The sequence below is a fragment of the Struthio camelus genome, chromosome 3 (assembly GCF_040807025.1).
Source record: "Struthio camelus isolate bStrCam1 chromosome 3, bStrCam1.hap1, whole genome shotgun sequence".
In the NCBI taxonomy this organism is placed as follows: Eukaryota; Metazoa; Chordata; class Aves; order Struthioniformes; family Struthionidae; genus Struthio; species Struthio camelus.
The window spans coordinates 31,403,271-31,415,823 of record NC_090944.1 but is presented as its reverse complement, the minus strand read 5'-3'; the positions used below and the strand labels follow the sequence as shown (position 1 = coordinate 31,415,823).

At 38.9% G+C, this 12,553-nt stretch overlaps 1 protein-coding gene across 3 annotated transcripts in view; it reads right to left on the bottom strand.

The window, feature by feature from the left end:
• The window catches only part of MYOM2 (myomesin 2), a 79,058-nt gene extending 66,760 nt beyond the window's left edge, over positions 1–12,298 (bottom strand). For 2 of the 3 annotated variants that reach the window (XM_009677446.2, XM_009677448.2), the window contains exons 1-5: positions 11,601–11,683; positions 3,667–3,800; positions 2,424–2,546; positions 588–726; positions 238–395 (exon numbers count right to left, since the gene is read on the bottom strand). In XM_009677446.2, coding sequence (XP_009675741.2) covers positions 238–395; positions 588–726; positions 2,424–2,546; positions 3,667–3,773 — 527 coding nt within the window. In that variant the 5' untranslated portion in view covers positions 3,774–3,800; positions 11,601–11,683. Of the gene's footprint in view, positions 1–237; positions 396–587; positions 727–2,423; positions 2,547–3,666; positions 3,801–11,600; positions 11,684–12,214 lie in introns of those variants that run through there. The other variant, XM_009677447.2, reaches the window with a different exon arrangement.
• Between the last annotated feature and the right edge of the window lie 255 nt (positions 12,299–12,553).

Genomic DNA, 12,553 nt, shown 5'->3' with positions numbered 1-12,553 from the left:
GAGTCTGCTTTCTGAAATACTCTGGTTTGCTTTCGTGCTACACAGAGCTATGCAGCAATGTATCCTCCCACTTCTTCCAGTGCAGTATCAACTGCTATGATCCAGCACATCAATAAGGATTTAAAGGGGTTTTAACATAGTCATTATGTATGTGACACTTATCAGTTATGCCATAACTTTCAAATGAAAAAAGCTTAACAACATTTTTTCGAGGCCTGGGAAAGGCCAATCTCTTACCATTGTACGACAGGAGTGGGAAATCCTTGTACAGTGAAGCAAAGGCTCACAGACATCTTTTCCCAGACAGTGTGAGACCTCAGGCGCACTAGAATTTCAGGAGCTTGACTTATACTTTCCTCAACCGCGTGTCTTTCCAAAGCCATGTTTTCTTCTACCTATTGAACGTAGAATAGAAATGAAGGCAGGCAAAGAAATGTCTAGCACCAGACTTAAATGGGCTTTGAGATTTAGTCTTAAATCTACAAGATTAAAAGATGTTAAGTAACTGCTAGGATGTGAAACACAGACTTAAATTGCAGTTTATTTTATAATTCTGCTTGCATGGGAACAAAAATTGTTCACTGTACCATCCTTTGAATAGCAAGTTTGTCCAGATGCTCTCTAGCACGGTGCCTGGCTGTGTGAATCTCTTTTTCCAAAGCAGACAACTCGCTGGCAAACCGGATCCTTTTCTCTTCACTTGCATGAGACTTTTGCTCATGAGTTCTGTAGGACAAGAAGGAAATCGGGCAAGAGTAAGCTAAAATGAAGCTTAAGATTATTACTCATACACAGTAGGCAGCTGAGGGCTGTGAAACCCTATCAGCAGCATGTAAAATCTAGTTTAGGAATGATTCTTAGTGTCTCCACCTATCCTAATGACCATCTGAAATTACTATGAATTTTACTTCCCTTTCCTTCCCCTGACATGTGTGGGGCCATAAGTTTCAGATCTTGGTCCCTATGACACGGACCCTGCAGTCCTAGTCCTAGGACCCTGCAGTCCTAGTCCTCTAGTCATCAGGATCAAGAATGTGGCTGGCATTCCTCTGGCCCCTGATTTTGCAGGGTTAAGCACAGGGCAGAGGAGTGAAGGCATATCCTGTCCATTCATCACACGCTGAAATGAGCTGGGCCTCGCTCACCTTGCTCATGTCATAGCCTTGGATCTAGCACCCGGGAAGCACTCTATTTAGCTCCATGGGCTCTATTAACTGACCTCACCTGAAGGATACAGATCATGGAGTTCAACAATGTTTGGTGAAGTGCTGCAGGCAAGAAAGCTGTTCTTGGGCAGGAGTGAGTGAAAAGTATTGCAGAAACTGCCAGGAAAAACCGAGCTTTTGAGAAACCTGTGGCTTTTAAAAGGGTTGGTGAGCAACTTTTGGGAACAGTGAGGAAGCACTGATTGCATAGATTTTTCAGAATTCCTAAAAAAAATCTCATCAACATATTTAGGAGGAGCTAGCCCAGGCTCTGCTAGACTCAGTAAGCAGCCTATACTATTCATTGCTTTGCCAACAGGATGAAGAAAGGAGCTGAATATCAGAAATTTCTCACAACTGTCACTAAGAATATGACAAGACCCTTAAGGCATAACCCAACACGCACTTGAAGCAAACAAGAAGACTTACATGAACTTCATTGAACCGTAGTTTGGGCTATTTATTTGTCTGTTTTGTTTTGTTTTTTTTTATTTCTTTGCATCATTTCATCATATTCTAAATACCAATCTTGTTCTGTCATGTATTATTTTACATTAATAGAGGTTAAAACAGTTTCAAAAACAACAAAGTAGGCAAACAAGTTTGATTTTCCTGGAACATCCAGTTTCTAGGATATATCTTTCAAAACAATCAAAGCACCAGAAACATATGTATATGTACGATTCCCTGTACACATTCTCTAGAAAGGAGAAAACAAAAGTATTTCTTATAGCATATATTGTCTACGTCTTTGGTGCAGTCACTGCAGAGCATGGTAGAGAAGAAATACATAGATTCACTAACAGGAACATTGCTGTCAGCACATTTACTGTAGGACTTCATATCAAGGCTGTAATTGAGATGTGCTACTAAGCCCTCTTGATAATAAGGAAAGAACTCAAAATGTTTAAAATGATCCCACCAGAAATGCAGGAACAGTGCAGCAAATTTGTTTGAAAAATTAATGCTGGATCCTATATAGTTTCTAATTTCTTTTGGTTTTAAAATTCTTTTCAAGGGTCAAATTGGGCAGCAGGTTGAAACACAAGATTGAAAGTGACACTCAACCACTCAGTATTCTAGCCAAAATAGATTAGTGAAGAACAGTGACAGAAAAGCCTCCAGTGTTGTTGATTCTGAAAAGAACCTTGACAAAAGACAGACACTAAATGGGATCACAGCCACCACACAGATCAGACGGGACCAACAGAGCTTTACCTTTTCCTGGATTCCTGCATTGCTTCGTGAGCCAAGGTACGTGCCCTTCTGGCACAGAGTCTACATGTTGTTTTTCCCAGGCTGCCAGATGATTCGTAATAGGCAGCCTGTCTAGAAGCAGCCCTTTGAACATAAAAGATGTTGTTATAACTTAGCAATTATGGTAAAACATGAACTCAGAAAAGTCAGAGAAATTATTTTAAATGAGCTGAATGCCCTGACTGAGCGCTGTTCAGTGAGAAACCTATTCTGTATTCCTCACTAACTGCACTGCTACTAGAGTGCTCCAGCTCTCACTTGTCCCTCAGAGGCTATATGCCCATTATCAATCACTAAGGATCATTAGTTATTTTACTTCTTTCATTTCTATCAAATTGATATTCATCCAGTCTCCAGTCACTTAGCGTTATGGTACCATTTCAGTGAAGCACAAGGGTACTAGCCCATCTGTAATACAGAATCCTTATAACAACATCTAAATATTCCTTCCTCTCTATGCTTCACATAACCGTACTCATAAACTCTCCTTTTTCATAAAGAAAGCTGGACAAGCACATGGGGCTCTGAAGTCCTACTAAGTAAAGGCCTGGGACCAAAGGACCAGGTAACTCCCATTTACACCAGTAGGGTACAATCAGGTAATTATTCACCTTAATTACTGAGGGGGAAGGACAGTGGTTCTTAAGCAACCCACAGTCAAAACTCCAGTCTGAAATACAAAGAACCTGGATCTTGTGGATAAAACTCTGAGATTTTAAATTAGAGGAATTTAAACTTTTTAATGAAAATTTTGAAAAGGAAGGGAAGGAGGAACTAAATAACAGAAACCATAACTTGGAATAGCCAACTTCAGGACAAGAAATAGCCTCATGTCATATGAGAAGGATGGGTAAAAAAATTACTTCTGTAATTTCAGATAAATCCCAATCATTTTGCTTAAATCACAATAAGTTTTAATCAGACTCTAAAAGAAGGAATTTCCAACTTGGAGGTGGTCAACAGGAGGGATCTTCAGCTAAAGGGTATGAGTAGGTGAGTTGCTATGTAGCTAGAAATTCTAGCTATGTTAGTGGGAGACCATGGACAAGGAGCATCCCAGTGGATGGAGGTGGAAAACTACTGCTGTGAATAAACAGCAAATTTGGAAAGGGGAGGGGGAATCTGTAAATATCTTTATTCCAAAAATTGGTTATCTGAAATAGAAACCTCTCTGTGGTACATCTATGAAATACATGGTACTTACTTTCTTGCTGCATATTCCTCAAGTACATATCTTGTCTGAATATTGCGATAGGACTGATCAAAGTGCTTGTGTCTCCTCTGGTAAAATGGCAGTGCTAGTGATGACATAGTTCAATTTGTTACAAATAGCAGTTCCTACAAAGAATAAAACCACATTTACCAATATATTTCCAACGTTTAGGTTTGATATTTTTACATATATACACATATGTGTGTACACCCACAAATGTATAAAATTCCATCAATTTATGACAAATAATGCTATCAATGGTATGCACAGGCACCTCAGGCTGTACCATTTAAGCCAAGCAGTGAATCAAGGAATCATAGACCAAAGAGCTAGAAGAGACTTTGGGGGGGATCAGTTCCCCCCTTCCTTGCAGACACTGTTTAACACCTTCTTAGAAATCTCCGTATATGAAAATTCTACAGTTTTGGGGCTTTTCCCTGGTGTTTCAGCTTTCTGCTCTTCAAACCTTTCACTAGGTCTCACGTAACTTAAGCTCACTGTTTCTTGTCTAGTTCATCACAAAAACACAAAATAGATTGCATTCACCCACCCTTGCAGCAGCCAGTTGAAGAACTGCAGATTTTGTTCAAAGTTCCTTTCAGAGCTCTCGTTTAAGCTAAACGAAGCTTGTTCTTTCAAGCTTTCCTCATGAGTTATTTTTTCTAGACGTCTGATCATTCTGGTTGTTCTCTTGTGGACTTTCTCCAAAGCATGGCATTTGGCTAGAAGTTTTCAGGGAGCTCCTGGAAGTTGTGTAAGTGATACAGTGGATGATGTGCTTCCCGATGAACCAGAGTTAAGTGCATTCCCAAGCATGGCATTAAAATAAGCCAGAGGCACTACCCACTTAAGCTCATTAGAAATACAGTGACAACTTCTGCAAAAATGGGGATGTTAACTAGTTCTCCCCTGGCTTGGTGCCCACTTGTGTACTTATAGTCTGCTTTTCTAAGTCCCGTTTGCAGCTTTAGTTGGATACGGGATTCTTCACTTCTGGGCTACTTGGTCTAAATGGTTGTGAGGGACTGCAGTGGCCAGTTAGCAAGTGCCACCCTCCCCAAGAGATGGCTGAATTTCAGTGACAAAGGAAGCACTTTCCCCATATAAAGTCTGTAAAACAGCTTTGGCCAAATCCTGAAGTTTTTAATCAGGCAAAATCCTGCAATAAAACCTAGTTTCCTCCTGAAATGTAAGGAAAATGCGCTGGCCATTGTTATTTCCAGGTGGGATGCAGTCTGGCAGCTCCACTCCAGAAGCTGTTGTAAAGGCAGAGACACGACCTTGGGCAGTGCACACAGAGCTCATCCAGGGGCCGCCTGAAGAGGGAAAGGGAACGACTGCCATCCTCGTCTGTCATTGTACCCGCTGCAGAACCTGCCTATGAATAAAATCCTCAGAACCGTACCAACTGTTTGCATTTGAAAGTCCCATAAGTAGGTAGCTTCATGACACACGCAAAATGCAGAGCTCAAAGGAATTTGAACAGAAATCTTGTAAATTGATTTAGATACAATGTAAGCACCTCTTACTTAATTTCGAAGGCAGTGATACTAACAGGTTTTAATCCATGTTCTATTTCTCATCATATAGCTAGAGATATGCACTTTGGGAGAAAAGATGAGTAGTACACGTGTCAAAATTAAATGATAAACAGTTTCAATGGAACAGAGGCTTCTGTTAAAATGAGACTTGGTTAAAAATTTTAAAAATTCAAACACTGTTCATTGTCAACTTTCCAATTTCAAATAACATTTTTGGTTTCATTAATCTCTTCTAATTCTAATAAAAGTATGTGCAATAAACTTATTTCAATGAAATACTGAAAATAGGTTTTTAAATGTTTATTACCTATTTTGAAAGCAATGCTTTCTGTTACATTATAGAATTTTAATTATTATCTCATGATTTGAAAAATGCTTGCAAAATACCCATGCGAGAATGGGAAACAATCAGCAATAAAAATGTTGAAGAATTACAGATATTATCATGACTTTTGCAAGAATTTTTCAGCTGTGACTTTTTAATGTTTTTCCTAGTTGCTCTATCAGACGTGCTGTATCTGCAGAAGAAATTATTTCATGTGTTTCTTTGGGGCAATTTATTCTTGAAAAATTAAAGCTAGATTTCTTGTAGGAAGAAAAACGTAATATGATTCAATGAAAGACTGTAGTTCTTAGTCTGGTAACTAACTCTATTTTATGTATTTGTTTGGGAATTTTGCCTAAGTACTATAAGATTAGACAAAATTAATTTAAAAAACAAGTTTTGCAGACTATGAAATTAAGCCTTCATACATGGCTAAATAGCTGCAAATACCAGTATTTCCAGCATAAAGTGCTCATGACAAGAGGAAATAATCATTATTGATTAAGTATTGTAATATATTCTAGCTGTGTGACTGTTAGTTTCAAGCATTCAAAAATTGAGTCAGATGCCCCCAAACCATGCCATTCTCAAGCCAGCTAGTTTTACTTCTCTAAAAAAAAGTTTCTGCAACTAAATACAACTAATGTCTTCCGCAGAGGCCATCTTAGTTAAAAAGAAAAAAAAAGTCATGACTCTCAAAGAGATGAGTTTCTGTAATTTACCGCCTGATAACTGCACCTTCTGCATATCCTCTTGATACATTTTCAGTCCTTTTTTGGGAGATACAAGGGCTACAAGCCATGAATTCAGGAGTGAGCTTTAGGCAAAATACCAGATACCAAAACACAAAAATAAAACAGGTTGACAACACTAGCACTAGACATTTAAAGAAATGTATCATCACATGCCTAGTGAAATAAGAAAGCTAACGTATTCCAAGCTAATACGGCACAGCACAGCACCTTGCAGAGGTGCTAGTTTAGTTAGGTGCCCTCACACAGCACTGAGCTATCGCAGACCTATTAGCTCATCCTCTGGGCTGCCACACGGTCATAGTTACATGAACACGGCTGCATAGACTCATGAGCAGCCTCAGCTTCTCCTAATTTTGGTATCTCTACAGGATGTTATGCTACGCACACATACATCAAATACAGGTTGTCTTCCTGTTGTCTAACTCTGTGACTATTGTGCATATGACATTTGACTTCCCCTTAGTACATACCTTAACCAGACAGTTAATGGTATAATGTTCCCTCTTTTCTATTTATAATTAGCCCTTTCACTTAAATGGAGGTGCAAAGGGCAAACCCATAGGTTCCTTATAAGACTGACTCAGCTGTTACGAGCTACTCGTGTTTATGCGTGGCCCTGTTAAATAATTCTGAGAATTCATTCACATGCAATTTATATGTTGCTATGTATAGCTCTAACTAAGATCTGACGTATAAGGGCTGTAGAATAACGCCCATGTGTTTGGACGGATCAAAGTCTGGGTTATTTTCATTTTTGAGATGGGAGACAACATCTTTGCTATTTACAGTTCAGCATTCTCCCCTAAATATAAAGCTTACATTTTAATCTTTTCCTATTAATCAGTAGCCAGATTTTCTCAAAATTCAGGTTCACATATTTTGCATGTTTGTCTAAACTCTTATAAAACAGAAACACACAGCCATCACTCCTGTCCTCTACACAAGCAGTTAACAGATCTTGTTAGAAGCCAGGCTCATTTAGCCTTCTGTTAACACAGACGGGAGCTGCCTGGTAACCGTTCCAAATGTAATAATCATCATCAGTTAATTACAATGATTCTTGCAGAGTATGTATTTAATACTTAATAGCGCTGCAAAGATGAGTATCTGAAGAATAAAATCACAGCCCCACTGTAAAAATTGCTTCAGTAAAGTCTACAGAGCACTTAGGGTATCTGCATTTAGGATAAAATAGGTTTCTATTGCCTTCCTTGGAAACTTGTTGACTGTTTTTCCAGTTTTCTACTAACATACATTTATGTGAAATGTTTGAAAAATATGAGAACATTTAGTCAACATACCGGTAACAGAGTTAGATAAAATGATAAGCAGATGGCAGCTTAATCCCAGTGAAGTTAATGACTTAGGTGAATCAAGATTTTATTATTGGCAGTTGACTAGAGACCTATTTATACTGGCAGGTCAATTGGTGGAACTGACCCAACAGCAAGATCCATGCAGTGCTTTGAAATATACGTCAAAAAAAAATTCTATTTCCCATCAGTAAAAAGTCACACAAATGTCCAAAGAGAGAGATTAAGTGTGATAACAATCGTAACAAAGTAAAAATGTGTTCTATTCACCAAGTTCGACTGGTATGTGACTCTAAGAGTTACAGAGGACTTTTTGAAAAATACGGCCTGTGTGTCTCCCAAGCAACCCTTGAACTGCATCTATTCAGATCCCATTAGCTTTCCTGGATTTTAGTGTAGAGATCCAGAGCTACAGACAAAGATGGCCTTGCCCTCACTCTTTTGGTGGAACACAGAACCATTGCGCCCTTGCGCTAACATTTTTTTTTATTCCTATTTATTTCTATGACTGTAAATGCTGTGGATATAACTGCACTAGTCTACGTGCTGTACAAACCACTCAGAAGACTATCAAACCGAAACAAAAAATTAAGTCAGGCAGAATACCCTTAACTGGAAGGATTAATGATACAAAACACAGACGAATTAGACTCCTTAAGTCAGTTTATACAAACACACTTTTCCACATACTTAATAGCATGTGTATAACAATGGATACTTTTTTGCGAGTAAAAGACAAGAGTTCCCAGGCGAAGATATGCATACTTTCATGCTATAGTAATACTGACCTGAATAGAAAGCAATAATCTAGGACCATGTGACAAGGGGCACATTCTTGAGCAGAGAAGCCAGGGTCTGATATAGACGTAGTTAGTTTGATAAGTGAGTTAATTTAAGATTTAAAGGACAGGCAGCAAATTCTAGCATGATCATTGACATAGCCTCAGAAAGGAGGCAGGCAATCAACTGAATTGATGGATGGGATTGACAAATGCCACAGGAGGGAGATCATGCTTGTGCTCACCATAGATAGACAACTTGCATTCCTTGATGCAGGAGGTTCCTGTCCTGAGTGATGCACTATACAGCATGTACTTTCTCTGCCTGCCCTGTCAATGCTGTACCATGTAATATGCAACTTTTTGCTCATCACTGTCCTTGTCCATCTGCAGAAATGCCAGAAGCGACTGGCAGGTTCTTGCCTGCCCTCACGCAGTCTACCCTCATACTGGCTGAAGGATCAGTACATCCTGATCCTGGGTACATATCCTTATTCTTAGTGTGTCTTGCTTCTCCTCTATGCATTGTCTCTCTTAAACATCTTTCATCATTTGCATTGACTCAAGGGTTTCTCTGTTTTTACTGTGAGGTGCGTCTTCTTCTCCTCTCTGTGTCTTTAGCTCTGCTCGTTGTTTTCCATATTACTCCAAGTTAAGTGTGCTCCAATTAGTAAGCGCTATTTTGCCACCTAATACCTTCATAGTACATTACAGACCATCATATTTTGCTGATAAAATAAATTTAATTCTATACAGCCTATATGCTAAGATGAAAGATGAAAGAAAAAAAAGACTTCCAGGCATTAGCTGATGCTAATGACTATTTTGAAGAGTTACCATATTGCATCAAAAAACATGTAGTCCTTTTCAGATGGTTATATCAATCCTGTAAAATTGCAGTAGGCAATAACATGAGAGCATATCCCTTCTGGGAACTCACTTTGGTGGAAATCCTACAAAACAAACATGGATAATTATTTGGCTCGTAGGCACTGCAGTCTAGAACAGAACGGGAGGTAGAATGTCTGGTAATATCTTCCCCATTTTGATAACAAAAATTCTTAAATGATACTGCTCTCTTCAGTCTTTTATCTCTGTGTGCGTGTGTGTATTTAGGTTTGTATAGAAATTTGTGGTCTATGTGCTGAAAAAGGATCAAGGGATGAACTGAAAAAAATGCACATAATTAACTCTCATCGTAAGATGCTTCCCTCTCTCTCATTGAAGAATTTGTTTTTTCTTTATAAAAAAAATTAAATTTTAATTTGTTGACAGTGGAACACAAATGCTTCCGAAGTTAAAGAAGCATATGGAATTCCCATATGCTTAAACCATACAGAATTCCAGACATGACTCAGCAAGCTGTGAGATCCCTTCTCTTTTCAGTTTTTTCTGACATCTTTAGCTACATCATAGCTGGACTTACTTTTTACTGATTAAACTTCTTTTGTATGAGAATAGTATGAGCGTACTTTCTCAAATTAGTTCTAAATAGATGTTTAGAATTCTTGGGGGCAACAGGTTTGATCTTGTTCAAATCATTCTCAGGGTAGTAAATGCATTATTTCCCTCATTAAGCCTAAAAATGGAGTTTCTCTAAACAATTTGTAGACTTCTGAATGTCCAGTAATGCAACATTTCCAAGTAGCTGGTGATATCGACCATCACAAATGTGTCTATTTTTTGCTAGTAACTTTGCAGGTTAAGCAGGGATTTAACATTTCATTGCATCAAATGATTCTGCTTGCAAATATATGTGGGTAGATTAAGAGGTTTATCACAGTCATGTGCCTATAGCACACGTAATAATGTATGCTTTCCAAAAATATTAACAATAGCATAGCTAAATTCAATGTGTATAAGTTAAATACTGTATGATTAGGTGGAATGCACTCCTTGAGCCTACAGTAGACCCTGAAGGGCTTGTTTCACCTACTAATCTTAATGATCAGTAGGGAAGCAGTTTGGCATGTACCATGGTTGGCCGTGATCACAGCTACAACCCTTCACGGTTTTAGCTACTACCTATGCTCAGCAGCACATAGGCAGGAGTCAGAGCCGTGGCTCTGCCCCCAGGTCCTCCTGTCGCAGTGAGGTCATTGCTGTGGAGAGGAGTACTGGTTCTTATGTTTCTGTGAGTGTAAAAACTGGAATTTTGGCTGGCTTTTACACAGCGCTCACAACGGAAGTGACTGAAGGCCCTCAATCTAACGTTTCCTATCATATCGCTGTTACGAGCCAAGCAGCATGCAGCCCAGAAAGGGTTTTATGCAGCTCTGTTCTTATGGATTCATGCTCTTACTTCACTGGGACTTAAAAAGACTGAGTTTGGCCACATCACTGACTTCAGATTTTGCCATGCTAACACTTCAAATGCACAAAGATTTGCAATACATTCCAATGAAGTTTTAAGATTTCCCTTCACTTGGCAAGTGTACTGTGTCCCTTCAGCTGGGCAATAAGGAATGTGTGATAGTAAGATTGTGAAAGTCAGTCACTTCTCATGATCTCAACATTTATTTTCCTTCATTATGATACTTTCATACTGGCTCACAGGTATTACCAGCCTACAGGCATAGTGTCAAGACCATGAACATGATTTCGCACAGCTCTATCAGTGGTACTTTGCTGGAATTTTCATGTGGCACAGAGCACACCACATGCACGGCCTAAAGTGATAGCAGTAACCAGAAATGCATCTTCTAAAGATATGTACTTAAAAACTATGATTGACAAAAAATAAAAGTAGGACTTTTTGTCCTAGTTACATCTTATTTCTCATCATACCAACTAATTTTGCCAGCTGCTATAAGTTTTGTTGTCCTTAATTCTTTATGTATATATACCAGATAAATTACATTTTCTATCTTTTTACAGCATAAACACACAAGAAAGTAGCACTCTCCGTATACTCTCAGAGTATATGTCCAACTGGGGAAGTACATTTGCCAATGGAACTATGGGTTGGTATAACATAGTTTTGCATATGCAGAAAGAAATAGGAAACGTAAAATCAAACTGATCACGAACAGAATGAAATCATTTTATTTGTATGTATGTTTGTTTGTCTTTTCATAAATTAATCAGTGTCCCAGTCATTGCGTACTTTCTCCAAGAAAGATCATGTATTTTGTATAGAAAAGTGCCCAGCACCTGCCCCATAATCATTCTCATTTGCTCTGAACAATAAAATAGATGAAAAATAGACTTACCTAAGAAGACAGCAAAATTGCAAAGTAGAGAGGAAGACGAGCCTTTCCCAGCTTAGTAAGCTATGGCTGAGGAAAACAAAAATAATTCCCCTCTCTAAAGGCTACTGCCCCTTCACTCCCATTTAAGGGCAGATGCAATTCTATATTTAGAACTAACCAAGTGATTCTCCCAAAACTGAGTTCAGCGTAATAAGCAATATGGGTATAATATAAAGGGGAAGGAAAAACCTCCCCAGCACAAAGTTCTAAATTGTATTTTAACAAACAGCAGTTGTTGATGTTAAAAGGGGAGATTTCTTCCCTGCAAACACCAAGCTCATGGTCTCTGGGAAACAGTTTAAAATGAGAAAACAATTGGAACATTTCATTTGTAAATTATTGAAGTCTTAAAATCATCAGTGACTTAGAAGACCAGTAAGAAGCCATAAACTCCAGAATCTTATTAGTAGAGACGTGAGATCCCTTTGGTGCCTCAGGCTGTAAAATGAGCCTCCCTGTTGCCTCCTTAAGGGCTGCCTGGATCTTAGAGAACACGACTGCAATATGTTAAGACATGGCAACTATATAAAAAGCCTCATTAACATGGATTTAAAGAGCGTTCAGCTCCTACTCACTATTTTTTTATATCCAGAATGCCCCCAGCCAGCCTGAGAGTGATGTCTCTGCTTCTTGAAGGTAGTCTGTAAAGTGGAAAGAATTAATGTGCGTAGAGGCATATATGGGCAGAAAATAAACACAACCAAAGCATGTGATTCTGTGAGGCTCTGACAGTGCCTGATTACTACTGGCTAAAACTGAAGTTTAGTGCTTGTAGGGCTCCTAGATTTTCACGTGGGAACTGGAGGGCAGAAGCACGGTGGCTTGTGCCATGCAGCGCTGCTGTGGTGGATCTGACATGGCCAGATGTGTCCAGGCTGTAGTGGCTGCTCAGGAATCCTGCTCCTTCTGGGAGA